This window comes from Conger conger, chromosome 8 (genome assembly GCF_963514075.1).
Source record: "Conger conger chromosome 8, fConCon1.1, whole genome shotgun sequence".
Classification (NCBI taxonomy): Eukaryota; Metazoa; Chordata; class Actinopteri; order Anguilliformes; family Congridae; genus Conger; species Conger conger.
This window is the reverse complement of record NC_083767.1, coordinates 45,722,510-45,743,602: the sequence shown is the minus strand read 5'-3', so window position 1 is coordinate 45,743,602 and position 21,093 is coordinate 45,722,510. Positions and strand designations below refer to the sequence as shown.

The 21,093-nt window shown below is 41.9% G+C and overlaps 2 protein-coding genes across 2 annotated transcripts; both read right to left on the bottom strand.

Annotated features, from left to right (window-relative positions):
* Nucleotides 1-427: 427 nt before the first annotated feature.
* On the bottom strand, nucleotides 428-3,194 carry mcat (malonyl CoA:ACP acyltransferase (mitochondrial)). The gene is made up of 4 exons (XM_061252021.1): nucleotides 2,566-3,194; nucleotides 2,217-2,304; nucleotides 1,914-2,131; nucleotides 428-1,605 (listed from the first exon to the last, which is right to left on the bottom strand). The coding sequence occupies exons 1-4, from the start codon at nucleotides 3,013-3,015 to the stop codon at nucleotides 1,195-1,197; spliced, it is 1,167 nt and encodes a 388-aa protein (XP_061108005.1). The 5' UTR covers nucleotides 3,016-3,194; the 3' UTR covers nucleotides 428-1,194.
* A 229-nt stretch (nucleotides 3,195-3,423) lies between these two features.
* Nucleotides 3,424-11,292, bottom strand: def6c (DEF6 guanine nucleotide exchange factor c). Its single transcript, XM_061252019.1, has 12 exons — nucleotides 10,988-11,292; nucleotides 8,778-8,918; nucleotides 8,183-8,365; nucleotides 7,691-7,918; nucleotides 7,212-7,358; nucleotides 6,775-6,883; nucleotides 6,348-6,526; nucleotides 6,140-6,247; nucleotides 5,790-5,956; nucleotides 5,357-5,555; nucleotides 4,662-4,752; nucleotides 3,424-4,458 (listed from the first exon to the last, which is right to left on the bottom strand). The coding sequence occupies exons 1-12, from the start codon at nucleotides 11,081-11,083 to the stop codon at nucleotides 4,268-4,270; spliced, it is 1,839 nt and encodes a 612-aa protein (XP_061108003.1). The 5' UTR covers nucleotides 11,084-11,292; the 3' UTR covers nucleotides 3,424-4,267.
* Nucleotides 11,293-21,093: the final 9,801 nt, after the last annotated feature.

The following is a 21,093-nucleotide window of genomic DNA, read 5'->3' as shown; positions in this document are numbered from 1 at the left end:
CACAGACTAGCTCCAGCTGTGCCACCTTACACAATATCAAAGCAGTAAATATTTAGTTTTATTAGCTACATAGCCTACTAAAGGCTCATTTTGTTTCAAAACCAGTTAATGCAACCTGTCATGGTGCAAAATGAAGTACTTGTGCATAGGCCAATCTACTTAAAATTGGCTGTAAATCTGTGTTTGGCATACATGGAATATGATATGTATATATATATTTTATTTTTTATTTATTTTATTGTGGTCACAGAAATTTGTGGGTAATGCATTTATAGAACTGCATAATCAAACCAGGTTCTTCTTGGGAGTTTCTAACCATGCTCATATTGAAGTCTCAGTCAAACTTTTCAAGTCTGTTGCCATTGTCGAGTTGGATCTGATTATATGTCCAGTAGGTCTGCAGTGAACAATACAGATGCATAACATGTCATATTACAAGATTTTATTAATTCGCAATTGTTGTGGTTGTGTATTGTTACATCAAGTGACCAAATGGGAAAAGCTGAAATAATAACTGCCAAGAGGCGACAGCATGCAGTTATTTTCAAAATTCTCAGTTGCAAGCATTCAATTGGAGGTGGTTACCATGACTGCAGCCTGAGAGAATGGCCCCTTATTGAGAGGAACCAACAAATTAAAGTATCTAAACTTTTCCAGATGTCATTGTAACTTTGACTGGAATGGGGTACTATGGTCAGCTTTCTTTTTTGTACCTTTGGCATGTTTGCCATCAAAGGAGGGAGGCATGAAAAGAAAATCACCTCATACCTACCACCAAATATGGTCACGGATCATTGATGCTTTGGGACTGTTTTACTGCCAGACTTAAACCCTGTCAAAAACAAGTGGTATGAATTGCAGAGAGCAGTCCAAAAAACCTCACCCGTGCGGAAAAAAAACCGATGCTGAAGTATACAATATTATACTTGATATAAAGTTTATATCAAGTATGCTTAGTATACCATTTTCTAACATAGGCAAAATATCTACTGTCTTTCTGTGCATTTTTAATAAATTCTGGATCTGACTCTATTAGCATATATAATTGCTGATTTAAATCTTCAATGGTGTCTTTTCTCAAAAATAGAAACCAACTGAAGCAGGTCCCAACCACAGATGATATTTTCTGGCCAAAAAAAGTCAATATACAACAGTATGTGCTGTATGCCTGTGTGTTCAGGCAGTAGGCACTTGTCAGTCCTCGGGTACAATAACATCTACGTGTGTGTAATTCTTGAAGGCCTTCATGTTGCACTTCTGCAGGGTGGAGCCCAGCTGCTTCCCAGGGCCCACCTCGTATGTGTGGGGGAAGTCCTCCCCCTGCTTCCTCTCATACAGTGCATGCAGAATCTGCTCCCACTTCACAGGAGACACCAGCTGCTTCACCAACAGCCTCCGCACGTGGGTCTCGTGCATGTATCGCTTAGCGTCCACGTTGGAGTAGACGGAGATCTGCGGCCGGCCGATCTCCAGCTTCCGCAGGACGTCCCTCAGTGGCTCCACAGCAGGCTGCATCAGGGAGGTGTGGAACGCCCCGCTCACTGGCAGCGGCCGTACGCGCAGGAAGCCCAACTTTCGGGAGTTCTTCTGCAGGAAATCCAGAGCCTGTGAAGGAGAGAAAAACTTTACTGCGATTGCCGACTCATTCCACAACTGAATTGTCTGTTCAATCCTAAAGGGGCCCCCTTTCATATGGAAAGTGAGACTTCTTGGCAGTGAGAGAGAGAGAGAGAAGGCACATCCCTCATCACTTGTGCTCAAAACAGACATGCCAAATATAATGTAATGTAATGTACTTAAGCCAAATTGGAACATTCATTGAAACCTGTGATAGTTGACGCTGCTGCCAAGCTTCTAATACCGATAAAACCTAATGACATTATCCGATACCATTCCCACCCAATTACTCCTACCTGCTGATGTCCAGCAATAACCCTGCCATCTGGGAACAAGTAGTTGGCGACGGAGCAGACTGGGTCCTGCAGCCCGAGGGATAGGCAGTGCTCTCTGGCTTGCAGGCAGGCGTAGTTGTACTTTGCGTCAGGCCGGCCCATCACAGACAACATACCGCTGGGGACCCGCTCAGATGCCTCTTGCATGGCCTCTGCCCGTACCTTCACTGCATACAATGCTGAGGGAATGGCAGTAGAACATCATCAACCGCTCATCAGCACACAACTGTACTAATATTTAATTACCGGACAGCATCGTTTTACCTTCTGTAAAATCCAACGCGCCTGAGAATACCAAGGCTGCAAACTCTCCTACGCTGAATCCTGCTGCTGCCACACATTTTTCTATAGCCTGTAGAATAGCATGATGCGTTATCACATGTGCATAACGTTTAGGTCTACATTTCCTGATAGATAAGTTACTTAGTTGTCAAATATTAAGGTAACGTTAACGAGCCAGTCATTCCTGGCCTTTATAATAAGTGAACATCCTGGAGAGGCACCGATAAACTTTTCTCAAGCTCAATTTCCCAATAAGCAGTATGCGTTCGCAATAAGGCAAGCCTAGCTAGCCAATCTCGTGTCATGCCCGTTATTGGGTGTACAGACTTACGGCTGGTACTTCGTCGTTCAGTCGTTCTACGGCGGCCAGTGACGTGACGAATACCGCTGGTTGGCAGTGGACCGTTTTCATCAGTTCCTCTTCGGGTCCGTTTAAACACAGAGAAAGCAAGTCGTATCCAAGTATTCTTTGTGCTACGTTGAACATTTCTTTAACATTTCCATACTTCAAAAGCCCTCGCCCCATTCCCACAAACTGACTACCCTGTCCGGGGAAAAGCAACACGGAGCATTCGTGGGGTTTCCTCCTCGGCTGAGGAATTGCCTCCGCAGCTTCACTCTCCAACAGCTGCTGTGCATAAGCACCTGTCGGAGGTGGGGGTTCATTCTGTGATGAGCATCGCACAGTTTTTGACAAAGTTCGGCAACAAAAAGGGAACGACTGAAGGTCTGATAGGAAAGATGTCCTGGAACTTCTTACCAAAGCGTTATACCCTCTCATGCCTGCGACAAACCGTCTATAAAAACGTAAGAAGATAAGAAACGCAACAATTCTTAATAAAATAGTTCAAATGCAATCCAACTGTTCTTGGTAATAGATGTGGTTTCTTTGCATTTTCATCAGATGTCATCCCAATCAGAACCCACGAGAACCATGAAGGACGCGGCCATTTTGATTTGTGAACGCGCACGTATTTACGTAACGTGGCTACAAGTGCACGCGCTATTTAAAGACATAGCATAGATTAGTCATCCTGCGCACTTAAAAAAAAAAAAAAGCATCAAACTGTTCAACTACATGTCACAGACACAAATCAATCAAACTACTCGTGCTTTCACTTGTATTTTAATATATAATAATGTTACACATCGTGAAATCATACTAAAAAATTCTATTGTGAAATTACAACAATACTTGAGGATTTTCTTCCTCTGATCTGGCTTTCATCCTGTGAAAATATCTTTATTCACGTATAACCAGTAAGTGGAGTCACATTTTAAGAGATAACCTATTCACATGCTGGTTACAGTTTACAAATAATTTTCATGTGGAAATGTGGAGATCTGAGATTCATACCAGAACAGCTTTATCAGCAAATATGAACAAGGCAAACACAACAAGACATGTGCTTAACCCTGCTTCCCCTTCCCACTGAACAGTTATGATAAGCACTACTATAACTGTGTCAGGCACATTTTTGGCAGTTGGTAGCAGTTACAACAGTTCTACGTGATGCACAAATCAATTACAGTTATAACCACAGTAATTAGACAAAGCCAAAGAGGTAGCAAAATTGTATTGCTGATCTTATTAAAACATTTTCAGTAAAGGTATTCACATAATTGTTATACCCTTTTTCATATGTACAGGAAAAGCTGACCCAGAGATGATGGTGGTCCTAGGAATGATTGGGTTGCTTCCCTCTTTCCTAGTGGTTTGAGGATGCTGATATTTTAGGATCCGTCTGCATGTAACACTGATTGACACGGCCAAATATGCAGGACCATGACTATTGCTTGTGGATGACACTGTCCAGTGTTGTGTTTGCAGAGCCAAAACATAGGGACCCTGGTAGCATGGGATTCAGCAGCAGGACAAATTGGTGTGACCTTTGGTTGCTGGAGTCAGTCAACTACTGAAATGCTAAACATTATGTTGCATCAAAACAAGCAATTAGCACTGCAGTGTCTAGAATGCGAAAATGACACTGAAAAATCATTGAATTACTGTCCTAATCGCCTTGCTTAATGTCTTAATGTGAAAGTGTTTGGTCTGAATCTGATGAGCCGACAGCCTCCAGGTTTTCCTGAAGGACCCCTTCTTCCTCAGATGATTGGCTGCTGGACTCTGGAATGACACTGGGCTTGCATTTGGCAACAAACTCTCGGCTGGAAAAGGCTTCTTCTGGACCATCTTTATTGCGCCTCACAGACTCAAAACGTTCTGCAAGAAAAAAAAATCACAAAACCAATGAATGATGAAGCAGCAGGTAAGGCTACATGGCCCCCTTTTTGCAAACAGAGAAACTCTAAAGAGGCTCCTTTCGAGAAATGCAAGGAAGTTCTATTAATGACAGTAACATAAACACAACAGGTACAGTGTGGGTAAATGCAATGCAAGTGGATATGGCAGGATGGGGACAGCACCTCCTGGTAAGATGGGCTTCATCAACCTGTTTAGTTGTACATTCCACAGCTTTACATTGCGGCTGGCATTGCGCAACTTCTCCTTAGCTTCCTACAGCGAAAGAAAGGGACAAAGAAATAAGAGCAATTTAGTTAAAGCAATGTATACATGCCCTAAAACATGACGTTTTAATGTTTATTCTCCACACATTTGCACCTAAGATACATGCACAGCCACATACATTTAGACACAGCTGTACTCATCCGTACATAACACAGAAAAGTACTTGTACAAAACCTAACATATCGCAACTTAAAGTGTTAGACCTACACCTCAGCACCTGCACCTCCTTCTCCTCCTTCTCCTCCTCTCTCATGGTCACATTTGCTTTCCCCTTGCTTCTTTTCCATCTACAGACATTAGGAAGTTTTTTTTCACACAGAGAGTGGTCACTGTGTGGACTAGCTTGACAGGACATGTAGTAGAGGCAGAAACACTAGGGGGTTTTCAAGACTAGGTTTAATACTGTGTTAGATAGTATGTGTTTTTAGCCAAACTAAGCAGATGGTACAGTGCCTTGTAGTGGTAGGAGAAGGCAAGCATTGCTGAGCTGAATAGCCTATTCTCGTCATTAAGTTATGCTATGTTACGTTATCTCCTGTTCTCCACCCTATCACTTTTCCCTTTGTCCCCTCTGTCTCCCAGTTCTGCTCACCTCTAGCTGCAGGTTGCTCCTCACGCGCGTCTCCCTCAGGGTCTGCAGCTCCTGGGAGGCTGTGTCTAAGGCTGAGGTGCAGGGGACTCCCTGCTCCTCTGGGCTGTGTTTCTCCTGCTGGGCCCTCTGCAGCTTCACGTCTTCTTCTTGCTGTAGCAGCTTCAGCTGCTTTATCTTCACTTCCTCTTCCTTCTGGAGTCTAACGGGGAGAAACACTCACAGATGAGAAGAAACAGACAGACAAACGCACTCAAGGGAAATGGAGAGACTTTATGATCCAAAGCATTGGAAACCCTTTAAAAATACTGCTGTGCTGAGTTCTGCATAAGAGTGTGTATGTTCAGTATGTGTGTGCATGTGTGTGTGACTAGCAGTATGTATGTATATGTAAGCAGGTTTGTGAGTGTGTGTCTGCATGTGTGTGAGTGTGTACCTCTCCTGCTCCATTCGTGCTTTCTCTTCCTCCAGGTGAGCCTGTATTTCATTGTTCAGTGCTGTCTCGAGTTTCCTCTGAGTGATCTCCAGCTCCTCGATCCTCCTCCGCTGCTGCTCTGCTTCTTTCTCCTTCTGAGCCATCTCCATCTCCATGCTCACCCTCAGCTGGGGGACACAATATTATGTAACACCAATCATAGCAATCTATACCACCATGATCTTCTTCACCTGGGGGGCATAATACCATGTAACACCAGTCACAGTTGTGTCAACCCTTGTTGAATGCATACATGTATGTGAGTGTGTGTGTGTGTGTGTGTACTATATGTGAAAATGAGCCTGTATCACCTTCTCTGCCTCTTGTAGCTGCCTCTCCAGCTCTCTTTGCACCTCCATCTGCCGTTCCTTCTCCTGCTCCTCAGCCTGTTTGCGCTGGGTCTCCACCTCCCTCTGAAACTGAGACAGAATCATGCCACCAATGTTAGACCACATCACCGAAACCCCTCACACCCAGCTCACATCTACACCTCTTCCTTCACATTTCTTCCCTTCTCACCTGAATGATATTGTCGATCTCCTGGTCCTGACGCTCCTTCTCCTGCTGCCGCCTCTGTGGGTTGTGCGCCTCCTCGTGGCTGCGAAGGCAGCTTTGCCTCTGCTCCCGTCTGTGCAGCTTCAGCTCCTGGTGCAGGGAGGACTTTCCCTCCTGGAGGAGACGCAGTGCCGTCTGGGCGGCTGGAGGACAGGGCACGCGGTCACGGGAGACCCGGGCAGACCTCAGATCACTCTGAATAAAGAGCTGGGTCATTTCTGACACCCATACTGACTGGGCATCCTGCACCACCAATGATGGGGTGTTAGGCATGTCGGATTGACCAAGTGAGAAATTCTCGCACCGCACACAACAGATAAGGAGACGCAGTTTGTCAGAAGGACACACTGGTCCACAAAGAAACCAGAGGAGATTCCCCACAACATTTCACCTTGGATCCACTCTATGCGCTGTTTGAGGTCTGAGGCACTCATCTCGTAGGTCTTGTGGTGCGTTTTCACACAGAACACGCATCGCTTTCCGTCCTTATCAGCGATGGCCTGGATAAGAGGAATCAGAAAAACAACAGATACAAAGATGAACTAAACACAAGAACTTCTGCTCCTCACTGCTGCCCTGACAACCACTCCACACTGCTATACTGACCACTGCTCCATACTGCTGCTCTGACCACTGCTCCACACTGCTGATCTGACCACTGTTCTACATGGCTGCTCTGGCCACTGCTCCACACTGCAGCTCTCACCACTGCTCAATACTGCAGCTCTGACCATTTTTTTTGCCTGTTTTTAGGCATTTGTAATTTGTTTTTCATTAAAGAACATCAAAAGTAAAAAGTCTGACCACTGCTCTATAGTGTTATTCTACCTCCACCACACAGTCCTTCTCCAGCAGGATCTCCCCCCTCTTGTCCTTGAGGTCCTCACTGACGTAGTAGGAGATGCTGGAGGGCTTGAGGACAAACCAGCGCTCAGTCCAGTTCCTGCGGACATGTCCCTTCTTCCACATGTAGCCCTGCGGAATACAGAGAACATGTCCACTAGTATCTCAGATTATCCCAGAGAAAGATCAATTGTCTCCCACCACAGACTACATTATACCAACAGGTTCCAGTCAATAACAGTTGCATCAATTCCACAGTTAAAGACCCACACTCACAGCGCTCACATCTGTACTATGCTTATGTTCTCCCTCCCTGAGCAACATCACATACAAAATCTTGGCTTGAAGGAATTTGAGTCTTATTTTGTGTAAATATCATGTATCATGTATCAATCCCTGATAATGTTATATGCTGATTGTATTTAGAATAACACTGATGGTCCATAAGGTGTGGCAGGCTTCACCTTCTTAAGGACATTGTGGTACATCTCCTGAAAGACCTCATCTAGAGCCAAGCTGAAGGCCTCTATGCTGGTGATTTGGAGCAACCTCCCAGTGTGCATGTACTCCAGAAGATCCCACACGGGCAGCCCCTCACGGAGAGACGGTTTATGGCACAACAAGTCCTCCAGCAGCTTCGAGTCCCAATCATGGCTCATTGCCGTGGAGATCTTCTTGATGAGGTACTCCACCTTAAGTGCAGCAGTCAATGGAAATCACACAAAATCTTAGGGCAATAGTATACAACAAAATACAGTGTTGTCATGGGTAGCAACAATAACCTAGACACATAAAGTCGCCCAATACAGTTTCTTATTCTGTCGCTGTGCGTTCTCCCCATCTCACTCTCAACACTATTTAGTCACTAATATTTTAGTGTTACACTCTCTCTACTGGAGCCAGCTACTGGAACCATCTCTCTCTTTCTCTCTCTTTTTTCTCTCTCACTCTCTCACCTCTACTGGGATCATGATGAGAGGATAGCGGTCCTCAGACAGTAGGTTGAACAGACAGAAGAGTTTGAAACAGTCTGGCCCTGAGCACATGCCCTCGGCAACACTGGGTTTGTGGTTCTTCTTCGCTGTCAGCATCCAGCACAGACTATCAAATGTCTCTTTGTTAAAGGTCCCCTCTTTAGCCTGCGAAAATGAATGTCATTACAATCACCGTCATCATCATCATCATAACATCTTGATGTACACTCAGTGAGCACTTTATTAGGTATTTATTAGACTTTTTTCAAAGTCACTTAGATCACATTTATTCCCCATTTGACATTCGCTCTGAAAAACAGCTGAACCTCTTGACCATGTCTGCATGCTTTTATATTTAGTTGCTGCCACATGATTGGCTGATTAAATATTTGCATTAACAAGCTGGTGTACAGGTCTACCTAATAAAGTGCTCAGTGAGTGTATATTCCTTTTATTTTGTGAGATGTCTAGTTTCTTCTTTCATCATTTGCCACAAATGAATCAGGACTGATGTGGAGCACTTAAGACTTCTCCAAAGCCTAAGTGTTTCTATAGCGGGACAGAAGGAGTGCCGTACCTTGGCCAGGATGTACTCGTTGAGGTAGGGCATGTAGCCCTGTCTGGACACAGGTCCATCGTCGTCATCCTTGAAGTGCTCCTCCAGGGCCACAGGGTCATGTGGGATGTTGAGGGCCGTGTACAGATTGTGCGAGAGCACCTGAACCAGAAGCAGAGAGATGATATCACGACTATGTCATACATAATCTGAGAAGGTACACAGACAGTGAGTAGTCATGGTAACATGGTACTCATGAGTCTTCTCTGCTTCCTGCACAAGATTTGAGGCAAACGGAATGGACGGACTGTGCAGTCATGGCTACTGTATCAAATCTACACAACCAACCTTCTCCAATGTCCTCTAGCCTTAATCCCTGCTCAATTTCAAATGACTTATGCTGAGGCTGTGTCTACTGTAAATAGAGACTAAAAACAGTGAAAACATCTTGGAAAGGGACCCTTGTCTTAAAATTAAAGTTGTCATTAAATGTGATTAAATACTCCCCTCGTGAAAACAGTGCTAACACTAATAACACAGCCCCTGAAGGTGTTATAATACCCCTGTTTGAAATCTTGAGGAGCCACTGATGTTGTACTCAGAAGCACAATACGAATGACACTAGATATTCAATTTTTCTAATATTCCGCTATGAGGCTAGAAAACAAACACCTGATTCAGCATTAAACATCTTGTCAAGGAATAATAATAATTTAAATAAGAATGATACACTTTACTCTCTCTCTCAGTGTTCAAGAAAGCAAGCCAAAGTCACAAAAAGCATGTGGTGACATTATCCCCCTCCCTGTGGAGATGAGAGTGCATATCTTTATGTTGTGGGAGAAAATATTTACACAGGAAGAAGAAGAACATGTATTTAATCAAGCCATTTATCATAAGCATTAAATTGGTAAGAAAAAAACCCAAGTTCTTATTTTTTCCAACAACAACCTTTAGACAAGATAAACCTTTGCTTATCACAAACTTGCATTTAAAATGTGTATTATTCTTGTTCCACATGTCAGTTCACAGTAATATTTCCAGAGCCTGAATTTGCTCCCAGCTTTGCACACATGCGCACACACACAACATATACTGTGGCCATACTGTGTGATCACAAAGTGCACCATGCAGGACTATGTCCATCTGAGACACAGTCCTAGTCTTCATGATGGGCAAGTCGTGACAGCTACTTATTATCTTCAGAGTATGTAACTGAGGAGCCTGAACGTGATGTGCCTCAACTTGAATGGGTATGAGAGGCCGGGAGGAAGAAATGTAGAGAGAGGGAATTCTCTTCAGTTCCAGCTGAACATGCACATCATTATTCACTGAATAATCCACACATTAAAATACAATGAAGCCTCAAAAAGATTATTGCAGGAAAAAGACCAGGATCTTGCATTAATAGTTCTGAAGCTTCATTCAGTGGTTGTGCAATTGCTGTTCTCCATCAACTTACACACCTACAGACTTATGTGTGTATATGCGTCCGTGTCCATGTGTGTGTGTGTGTGTGTGTGTGTGTGTGTGCATATGTGAGTGCACACGAGTGTTTGTGTTCCTGCATAAAATGTGCTTCTGTGTGTTGAGGCACATTCCAGCGGCAGGTCAGATGAGTCAGCTGACACAACTAGCCCTCCTTATTTCTTTCTGCATTAAACAGGACAGACTCAAGCTTTTAAATATAATTAATCACTTCATAACAGAGATAGATGTTGAATTGCTGCTGAGGTATTAAGAATATAATCAGTAATATTAAGGTGATGAATATACAATATATAAATGTGCAACTTACATTTGATTATTATCCTACAGGGTGATTACAATCCCTGGTGTAAAATCCAGCTATGAAATACAAGCCACCAGCTGTTTTAAAACACAGCTTGAGCTGGTCAAACCATGTTGAGTACAGAGCTGGTCTAATTGGTCTACCAGCTACCAGCTGTTTCAAAACCTAGCAGTTTGTTTCAGCAGTGATGCAAATGCCAAATTTAAGACTACCAAGGAACATCAATAAATGTATATACTTTTAAGTATCCAAATGTATATACTTTCAGGTATCCAGGTTTCGAAGAGCGAACTTAGCAAGGAAAGAAAATGTCTTACCTGTCTTAACGCTAAAGCGAACTGTTACTGAAGCAGTGAACTATTTTCGGCTACACACCTCTATTTCCTGAATATTTAAAAAAACAAAATATCGGCCATGAACGAGAGATGTAAACTCTAACCTTTAGTTGAGACTTGGACACTTTCCCGCTCTGATCCACATCCAGCGATGTGAAAGCGTACCAGATGGATTTCAGAAGTTCGGATTTGAGGTCCATCGCGGTGTTGCCTGTGACGCGCTACATTCCAAACGCAAGTCGCACCCAGAAGCACTGAGAGATGCACTACAGCAGGTAGCGCTAAGGGTGGAGAAAGCGAACTTCAAAGCGTCAATAGTGTGTAGCAAAATATGGCGGTCGGGCACGTACATACTTGCAAACTAATACAGGCATTGGAACATGCAATCCTTGGAATCAAGCTTCCGCTCACGAGTAGCCTACACGCGTAATGACTTGCGAAGGGACCAAGTGTGCGATTTGAATTTGGCATCTTATTCAACTGTCGCCTACTTGTTCACAACTGTATTCTTATTCTGTTATTTGTGCCTTCTCGTTATTTATGTTGTTTTTCATCCTCACTTTTGTTTTTGGCCATTCATGGCCATCTTGCTTTCACAATAGGCCTATTAAACACACAATGTGAATTCTGATGTTTCTGATGACTACCTTGAGTGAAATATTTATATTTCTCACAAAACAAAAAAGCTTAAGAAAATAAAACGTAAGTTTGTCTTAGTAGAAGCTTATGTGGTAACTGTTACTAGAACTTTAACAAGACAAGAGTTTGCAGAGAGCCCATTATAGTACCTTTCTTAGAAATGGTGAGATACTAAATACTTAATTCTCTTATCACAGTATGCCTCCGCACCCATATGTAATCAAAGTGTTTCAGTGTTTCCTTGTACAAACACACATATAGCCATGCACAAACACTCACTAACACACGCATGCGCGCACACACACAGCTTATTTAACTCTTTTCTCACTGTGATGATTTATGTGAATCATTCAAAAAGGAACCAAGCAGACATAAAAACACCCCGGCAAGATTCACCTCTCTGCAAGGTCAAGTGTAGCCCTTGTCACATGGAGAGTGTGTATTCATGTGTGGCTTTGTAACAGTTTATTTGTTTATATGACAAGGTCAATGCACATTAATAATATTTTTGACATGGATAAACTTTCCTTTCCCCTTAATTATTTAAACTGACGTGTGACTCCCAGAACAGAAAGTCCCTGTACCACTGCTGTCATAGCACTTTCAGTGTATCAGGGAAGTGCAGGGCTGCTGGGTGGAATATTATTATATTATATATTATATTATTATATTATTATATTATTCCTGGGCATGCAACAGTAATATTTACCACAAGCCGAGGTGTAAAGTCCAGAGAAAGTGAGAAAGTAAAAGTCCTGCCATGTGTTTCTTCCACCTCTCAACTCAGCTCATTTCAGTGATTAGTTCTGCCTCCTGGCTGAAGAATTGTGCTAATTAGCAAATCCAGGTGTGGTTGGAACACAATACTGGGGACAACCTGAGGTTTCTGAACCTGGATTTCACACCTCGGCTTGTGGTAAATATTATTGTCACATGCCCAGGAATAATATAATAATATAATTTTGTCCTGGCCCTGTGACCACAAGTTCACAGACCATTGGCCCTCATCTCCCCCAGGGCCCAGGAAAAATGTACCCCAATGCTTAACCCCCCCAACAGTGGCCCTGGCACAGAATATTAACCTGCTGTTTAGGAGATTATTGAGTATTTCTGAATTCCCCTGTGTTTGATAGACAATAAAATTCTTTCAATATTTGACCATATGGAAATCTTCCAAAAGGAAATGAATGTCTCACAAGAGTAGAGTGGGAAAAGGAATCCTGGAAACGTATTTTATTTCACCGGGAAGCCATTGGACAGACAATAAGAGATTGCATTGATATCAGGCTATCCTTTTAAAAACAATGTGCAAAATGTTGGTGTATTCCTTCAGGCCTCATCATTAGCTGTATTTATGGTGTTTATGTTCAAAGTATCTACCTTCTGGCCGCTTTCAATAGAGTGACAGCAGTGTGTAGCCAAAGAGATCAACCATGTTGTCATTGTCCTGATCATTACACATTCATAGTTTATAATCACCTCGTGTGTGCGGGTGCATATTTACCTGTAGATGCTCCAGCTCTGCAGGTGATGAAGGGGGTCATCCCAGTCCTAGATTGGCTTTCCAAATACTCGACCAGGGAGAGAGCATGCCACACTGCCATGTGTATCATTCACAGAGCAAAGTAATTTAACTGATTTGCTGATTTTATTAAGCCAGCTTAGTCTCTGTCTGTGCTCAGTACTGGGTGTCTTGTCACAGCTCTGTGGGAGTTACTGTACATGTGTGAGCATGCCTCTTGCCAATGAATTGTCTGTAAGTAGCAGAAAACAAACAGCAGGGGGTGCTTGCACTCCTGCACTGCCACCATAGTTACATCATTTGAACAGCAGTGCCCAGTGCCCAGGATCTCTGTGTCATTCACGCAGAGGCTGTGAGGTAGACTCGGTCCGCAGATCAGAGGGGGTTACGGCTTACTTCCTGGCTTCTCTCTAATCAGGGGCCGGTGTCCTCAGGTGGCCTGGTGCATCTTGTGTGGAGAATATTGTCCTGTGCCTGCAAGCTACAGGAAGTTGAAGAGAGGTAAAAATGGTGTAAATGTTCCTCTCTGTTGTACTGCTGCACTGGGAAGTGTAATCCAGAAAGGTATGGTATTGAGCTAACATTTCCCAGTAGATCCTCTAAATAGAAAATCGTGGAAAATGTTTACATACACTCTGCACACATAATTAGCGGTAAAAAGCTAATTTAATGTATTTCTCTTTTATTAGTCTATATTAGACTAAATATTGGTTTATTTACTCAGTGAATACATTGATTCAATTACCTTCCTTTGGATTAACATTATGTACTATGCATAGAATATGGCAAGATGAAGGTTTGGTGGTGATAGCAGTGGTAGTGGACTGGCTGTTTTGACTGTTCAGTTTGTTTTATTAAAAGTAAAGCTGACAAAATAGATTGATAGATTGATTGACTGTAAGGTGATATTCAAAAGCTTCTAGAGGACAACAATCCCTAATTTTCCCAGTCTTGTCAGAATCACACCAATATCCTCCAGGTGCCTTCCAGTCACATGCCTGTTGATTTTTCCTACTTACTTTAAATGACACCAGCGAAGCGCGGCACAGAGGAGCATGGTGACTAGCTCCATGACTCTCCTTGTTGAACTGTCAAATAAATGTTAGAATCCAAATAATTGGTGGAAAAAAAAATAAAATGGGCAGAGCAAGGCCTGAGCACAACTTCTAGCCATTATTTGTGTCATGAGAATACTGGGCTACATCTGATGGAGCTTAAATCCATATCCCCATGTGCACGACTGCTTTCCCAGGTGGAAATGGGCCTTGTACACGTGGGATTTCTGGTTTGCAACTTGTCTGACCCACTGGTTGGGAGATTTACCACTGTGGCCACCTTCCATGTGTTTGTCTCTGAGATCAAGATCATCTTCTCTGTACTCACCAGCAACCCTCATGGGATATTCCCCATTATAGTATCTATAGGTGTCTCATAATACATCAGTATGACCTTGATTTGGTTGTCTTCTGTATACTGTATGTGTTCCTCTGACTAAACCCCTGTTATACTTGTTTACCCTGATATTTACCCTTGATTTGAGTGGAGTGCGAGTGAAACTCTACCCATGTGTCTGTAATTACAGTACTTCTCTGGCCTTGGCTGCACATGATTTTTTTTTGGATGGGTGAATGATTGATACAATTATGAACCAATCCAAACCCTTATCTCAATCAGTCTGCTGAATCATGATGTTATCATGATGTTATCACAGTGTGAGTCCATCAATATGTCCACTGAATTATGACCAGGGTTCAAACAGCACCGAAAGACTGTACTCACTGCACAGTGGGGTGCAAAAACGTGAGCACCCCTGGATCAAATGCCTGTTATAATGAATCTGTACATGATCGAAAGTAAACTCTGCATGTTTAATGGAAGTTAAACATGAGACCTTTGTGAAAATTTTTATTTTCATTTTCTACTGTTTATAAATTATAAAAAAGGAAAAGGGCCATGTGCAAAAGTTGGAGATGCCTTTTTGATTACTTTTGAAAAAGATGTAGGTTCCAATACACCAGACAAGCTCCAAAAATGATTTTGAATGCAGAACCATGAAAGAAATAAACTGGAATATCTTCCTGACAGTGTTGCATTTCCCACACGTCTAACTCGTATCAATACCAGAAGTAACTTTAAGGTTCAAAGGTCATTCCGTGTTTAAAGGCAGTATCATCTCTCTCAAATACAACTTTGAGCTTCTTTAGTGTGAATTGTAATTAAAATTTCCTTCATTTTCCAAACTCTAGTGTGTGAGGGTTATTGCATTTTCATTCAGGGCTTCTATTTCTCCTTTTTATCAGGGTTTGCTTTTACCTTAAAATGTATGAAATACATGATCTCATATTAAATCAGTTGTGATTACTCATTTGTAATGTGAGTCATGGTAAATGGTTGGCATTTATATAGCGCCTTTATCCAAAGTGCTGTACAATTGATGCTTCTCATTCACCCATTCATAAGCACACTCACACACCAACGGCAATTGGCTGCCATGCAAGGCACTGACCAGCTCGTCAGGAGCATTTGGGGGTTAGGTGTCTTGCGCAGGGACACTTCAACACAGCCGGAGCGGGGAATCGAACCGGCAACCCTCCGACTGCCAGACGACTGCTCTTACTGCCTGCCTGCCCAATCAGTATCCCATCACACAGGGGCGGCCTGTAGCGTAGTGGTTAAGGTAAATGACTGGGACACGCAAGGTCAGTGGTTCTAATCCCACAATAAGATCCGCACAGCTGTTGGGCCCTTGAGCCCTTAACCCTGCATTGCTCCAGGGGAGGATTGTCTCCTGCTTAGTCTAATCAACTGTATGTCGCTCTGGATAAGAGCGTCTGCCAAATGCCAATAATGTAATGTAATGTAATGTAACAAAATGGACCCAGATCCAGGAAGTCCTCACCTTAGGGCCCTTTTAAGTAGGAGTGGGGGTGCAGGAAGTTGCATTTGCAGTGGCCACTGAATGAGTTGGGTAAGTAAATATATGTAGTAGGTATAGCAGATATTGCAGAAATTAGCTTTTGATATTTTTTATTACTTTATTGGTATGGCATATTTTAAAATACATATTGCTAAAGTGTAGTGATATAAAAATCAATCAAATAGTTTTCTCTCTTTCTCGGTCCATCAGACTGTAGGGGTCTCTTACACCGTAGACCTCTGTCTCTAGTGTTGTCCCCTTCCAGTGAATGAACTCGCTGTGACTAGACTGAAAAACACATGGTTCTGTAAAGATATGCAATTGTAACTGTTGCTAAGAGAGTTGTGCTTATCTTTTACAATGAATACATTATAAGAATACTACTGAAACATTTTTAGTATTAGTGGACTAAAATAGCCATTACACATTCAAATGTAAAGCAATGTTCAATCATACCATTTAACAAATCTTGAATGCTACATTAGCATTAGCATAAGTCTTTGTAATGACTACCGTTTTTCTGTTTGCACGTGATGTGATGAGCTGTGAGATGTGGGATGTTCTGGCTCTGTTTCAGTAATTAAAAAATTATTCATTTCAATCTGAAATTTATAAGACAAAACACAACATTGATGGAAATCAGATCGGCGTAAACTTTCTGCCATTCAGAACCTGGAGAAACATTTGAATGGGCAATGGGATAGGTTCAGCAACCATTAAGCTTAGAGTTAGCTATGTGTGCTAAATGAATGTGTTGTGAAAGTGTCACTAAGTTAATATTCAAGACATACACTGAGACTTTTGTTGCTGTGTTGTGTGAAATATAAGATATGCAGTATTTTTTGACTGCCATATTTTGCCAGGCTGATCCTGTCTCTCTGTTGCAGGTGTCACAACTTTTTTTTATACAAGACATCCTTCAGCCTCATATATTACATCTCATGTACCTTCATTCATCCAACACAAAAATAAATATAGTGAATATAAATAAATATAAAAGTACACGGATGTGCTGCTTATAAGAGTTAAGTCCACTGGGCCCTGATGCTGCAGGTGGCTGGTGTGGTCTCGACCGTCATGGTGCTGATTGTGATAGCGGCCCTTGGCAACCTTGTGTATAATGCGATTGTGTCCGGGAAATTAAACTGACCCTGACCGCACCCTGTGCTTACATTGTGTTCTGCACTAGTGGCCATCGTCATGGCTAGCTTCAAAGGAATGTTTGTGCAGGACGTGAATGTTCTTGTTCTGTGGAGGCAGAACAGAGTGGACTCTGTGTAACAAGTATGTTACTACAGTCAGTACAATAATCTGAACCACAATGGGGCGGTATGTAGTCTAGTAGCTAAGGTGCATGACTTGGGCCCAAAATGTTAGTGGTTCAAGCCCTGGTGTAGCCACAATAAATTCAGTGCAGATTTTGGGCCCTTAACCCCCCCCCCCCCCATGCTAAATGTGTAATTTTAAATTGAAAATACACTGCTTAGAACAGTCTTACTGACCTGCAGTATGCTCTTTAAAAAGCCATGTGGCTATGATAAGTTCAAAATGTGATAATATTAAATGGCCTCCTTCAGTGTGGAAGTCTAAGGGATTCTGAAACAGACCTAACAGCCAGGAGGTCCTGATAAAATTATGAAGGATTTGGAGGACAAGTTGAGTACCACCCATTATTGTTAAAGCACAGAGTAAATACACTAGGGTGCGCTCCATTCAGTTCCAGACATCAGAGTGTAGGGGACCCCAGTTTAAATACGATAGGAAGTATATCAAACCAATGTTATACATTTGAGGTTTTAAATGCGTTATTGATCTCATAACCAACTCAATTCATTGCTCACTATAAGAGGATCTGGTATTGGTCTTTCGGACATGACATAACTAGCATGGCAGTTTATATTTTGACCAACCAGCTGTGAGTCTGTCTTGTGTGTGGCTTATCAAGTGCACTTGCAGTGCCAGAACAGACCTCCAGCTCTCTTGTTTAGAAAGACATACATCACACCAAATGTGAATATTTTCCTGTTTAATATTTTGGAACAAGTAAGCATAAATCTTTGTCTACTGGTTGCGTAAACATTTTAAATATTGGTTTGCATCTGGTCTGCTCTCTCTTGTCTGCCGCCCTGAGAGAGAGTCTGTTCCCCTCATTAATATACTTCCTCCCCCTGATTTCCAGGCCATTCCGTGGACTTTCCAACTGTGGGTCTGGACAGGAAAGCGTCTCCGATCCCCTGTTTAAATTATGCGTTAGGAATGGAGGATGTGGGAAATACTGTTCCTACAGTTTTTTTTTCTCCAAGTTTCCCATTAATAGGCCAATTCCATTGGAGTGGAGACCAGGGCTGTGCAGATGGTGGAAGGGGTCTCTCAAACAATGGGGTACTTGCACATCTGCTTTTCAGTACCGTACTATGTAGAATTGTTCCCTTATATTAGGGCCTAAAACATAATGATTATCTATTCAGTGTAGCCTTTTATTGCCTTTTATTGCAACGTGTCAAGTACTTTATACCCGTATTGGCACATATTATATTGACAGTTATTTAATACACATAAGGTCATAATGTTAAATATTGTTTCCTTCCTGTTTCCATTACATTTTATGAATTCCTTGTTCTCATCTGAAATGAACTGATTCACCTTATTGTTTTTTCTTAAATTCAACACCACGGTTCAGAGCATAATCAACAGATATTTACTTTAGAGACCTTATTTAACCCATGGGACTGACTCCCAGTAGTCCTTGGTGGTGATGTGATTCTTGTGATGTAAGGTGGATTCACTGTCCTTGGGCCCCAGGAAGTAGGAGTAGGGAAGTAGGAAGTTGTATTTGCAGTGGTCATTCTGCAGATATTGCAGAAATTAGCTTTTGATATTTTAAATACATCAACAAATAGAGGTAAGAGAATTTTGGAAAATGCATGACTAAATGCTATTGTTGGGTACTGTAAATAAAGAATGTGTACTTTGCTATTGTTATAAAAGGAATATAAATATTTATGGGCTGCCTGAAATACAGTATTATTTTTAAGTATCTGTTTAACCCTGCTCACTCACCTGCTACTGGTTATGATGATATTCAAATTAAGCTGTTAACATGTACCATGAAAAACAATGGCAACTCACACTCCTCTTTACATGACCTTGAGAGTATCCAAACAAAAACTTGTACAGGACATGCCGAAAATGTTCTGCTAATTTTTGGAGAGGTGCTCACTTTTGAAGTAGTCACATGACAGTTGAAATTGTACTTCCCTCTAGGGTCTTTCAGTGAACTTATCCCTGGTTATGGGTATGCACTTTGTTGTACGTCGCTCTGGATAAGAGCGTCTGCCAAATGCCAATAATGTAATGTAATGACTCAATATTTTGTAAGAAATATGCTACACTTACACGGGTTAGGACATTGGCTTATTTTATGTTTTTGTCTTCAGCGTTTTTATGACGTTGGGAAATGTCTGTGCAGCGTGTTACAAAACAAAACATACGCAATTTGTGATTGTATCCTTTTTTAGCCTTTGTATCGGTTTTTGTGGACTTATCTTGAGCTCACGTACCATGCTGTACAGGAGGCACAGTGTTTCCATCCATAAATGTGCTACAAAGATCCAGGATGTTTATCCAAGGCTGAGGAAACATCAGGCACCCCAGAGATGCATATTACACCCTCTAGCTACTCTCTAGCATTCCAGACGCAGACCAGTTCCTTGACATTCCCGTGTGTCTCCTTATAATGATCGGACTTATCGCATCTTATTCTTTAACATGTGGGTAGCCTCTGCGTAGCTCTAAGCCCACTCTGCCTCATGTAGCTGAAAGCTAAACTTCTTGGACACCCTTAGGGACCACCGTCAAGGAGCCAATACCCCAGCCTCACCTGTAGTGTGGATCAAAATGCAGGTGAGTCTGAGAGCTTTAACCTTTGTCCATATGGGTGAAATGAAACTAGGCATTAATCAGCTTTCTTTACTCTAAGCTTAAGAAATGGCAGAGAAAAGGGCATTTACAAGGGTGTGATTGCTTTAATATCTGGCTGATCTCCAAGTTCTGATTTCTGTATTGTTATTGCTCTTCTGTAAATATCATCTATTTCTCCTTGTACACAATCTTCACATAGTGTACAAAAGTGTTACATTATTGGCTTGTGTCAGTCCGAGCATTATCTTATAATGGTAGTGGTAATAAACAATTATTGCTGAAGTTTGAAGTCCAGGCTGTAAAAATAGCCTTCCACATGTTTCTCCTCCATGTTATTTACTTTCATCTATTTCAACTTAAAGTAGTTATCTTACAATTCTGCACATGGCTGTAATGTAGCATGGATAGTTGGAAAGGCCATTTCTGTCTAAAACTAAAAAAGAGGCAGTATTTGGCTTGGTAGGACACGCAAATGCATGGGATCATTAATTTTCCTTGGAATAGTTATTTCTCCATAGTTCAACATTTCACCCCCCACTCAATCATTTCAACATTACAGGATGTACAGTTATGCCCCCAGACCGAGTTCTGCAGCAAGTTATCCATCCACATAAATTCCCTTCACAAACTCCAATAATACATTTGTAATAATACATTATTATGAATTAGTCATGAATAATATTTTATTAAGATATTACTTTTAAAACTACTTCTTATTTACTTCAAGTATATATCCAGGTGGTATGTGTCCAAATATATTCACACGGCCACTTATATTTCATTCGGTTTTACCAGTGTAAAATGGAAAAACAGCAAATGGAAACATGTTGTCCTTGCCATTATCTAAATAATCTAATCGCTATCAGCCAATATGAATCCTGATTTATGAACCCAATCAAAATCAAAGATACCGACAATAACGCTTGTTCAGTTGAGAAATATAAACTACTGTTCAGTGGAAAAATATAAACTATCTTCAGCTCTCCGTAGACCAGAAAATGAATCCTACTATTCAGGGAACTTTGCCACAAAAATCAATTCATATTATATTTTGAAGAAACTCTTCACGTTACAGAAATGATCAAGCTGATGGATAGAAATTTTTCACATGTAAGATAGCTGGCCAATAGATTTCTCTCTACACCTGAGCTGTCAAGGCGAAGGCCCTCTCTAAAGCAAGGTGGGAGACATACTAATCACGGTGAGCTACT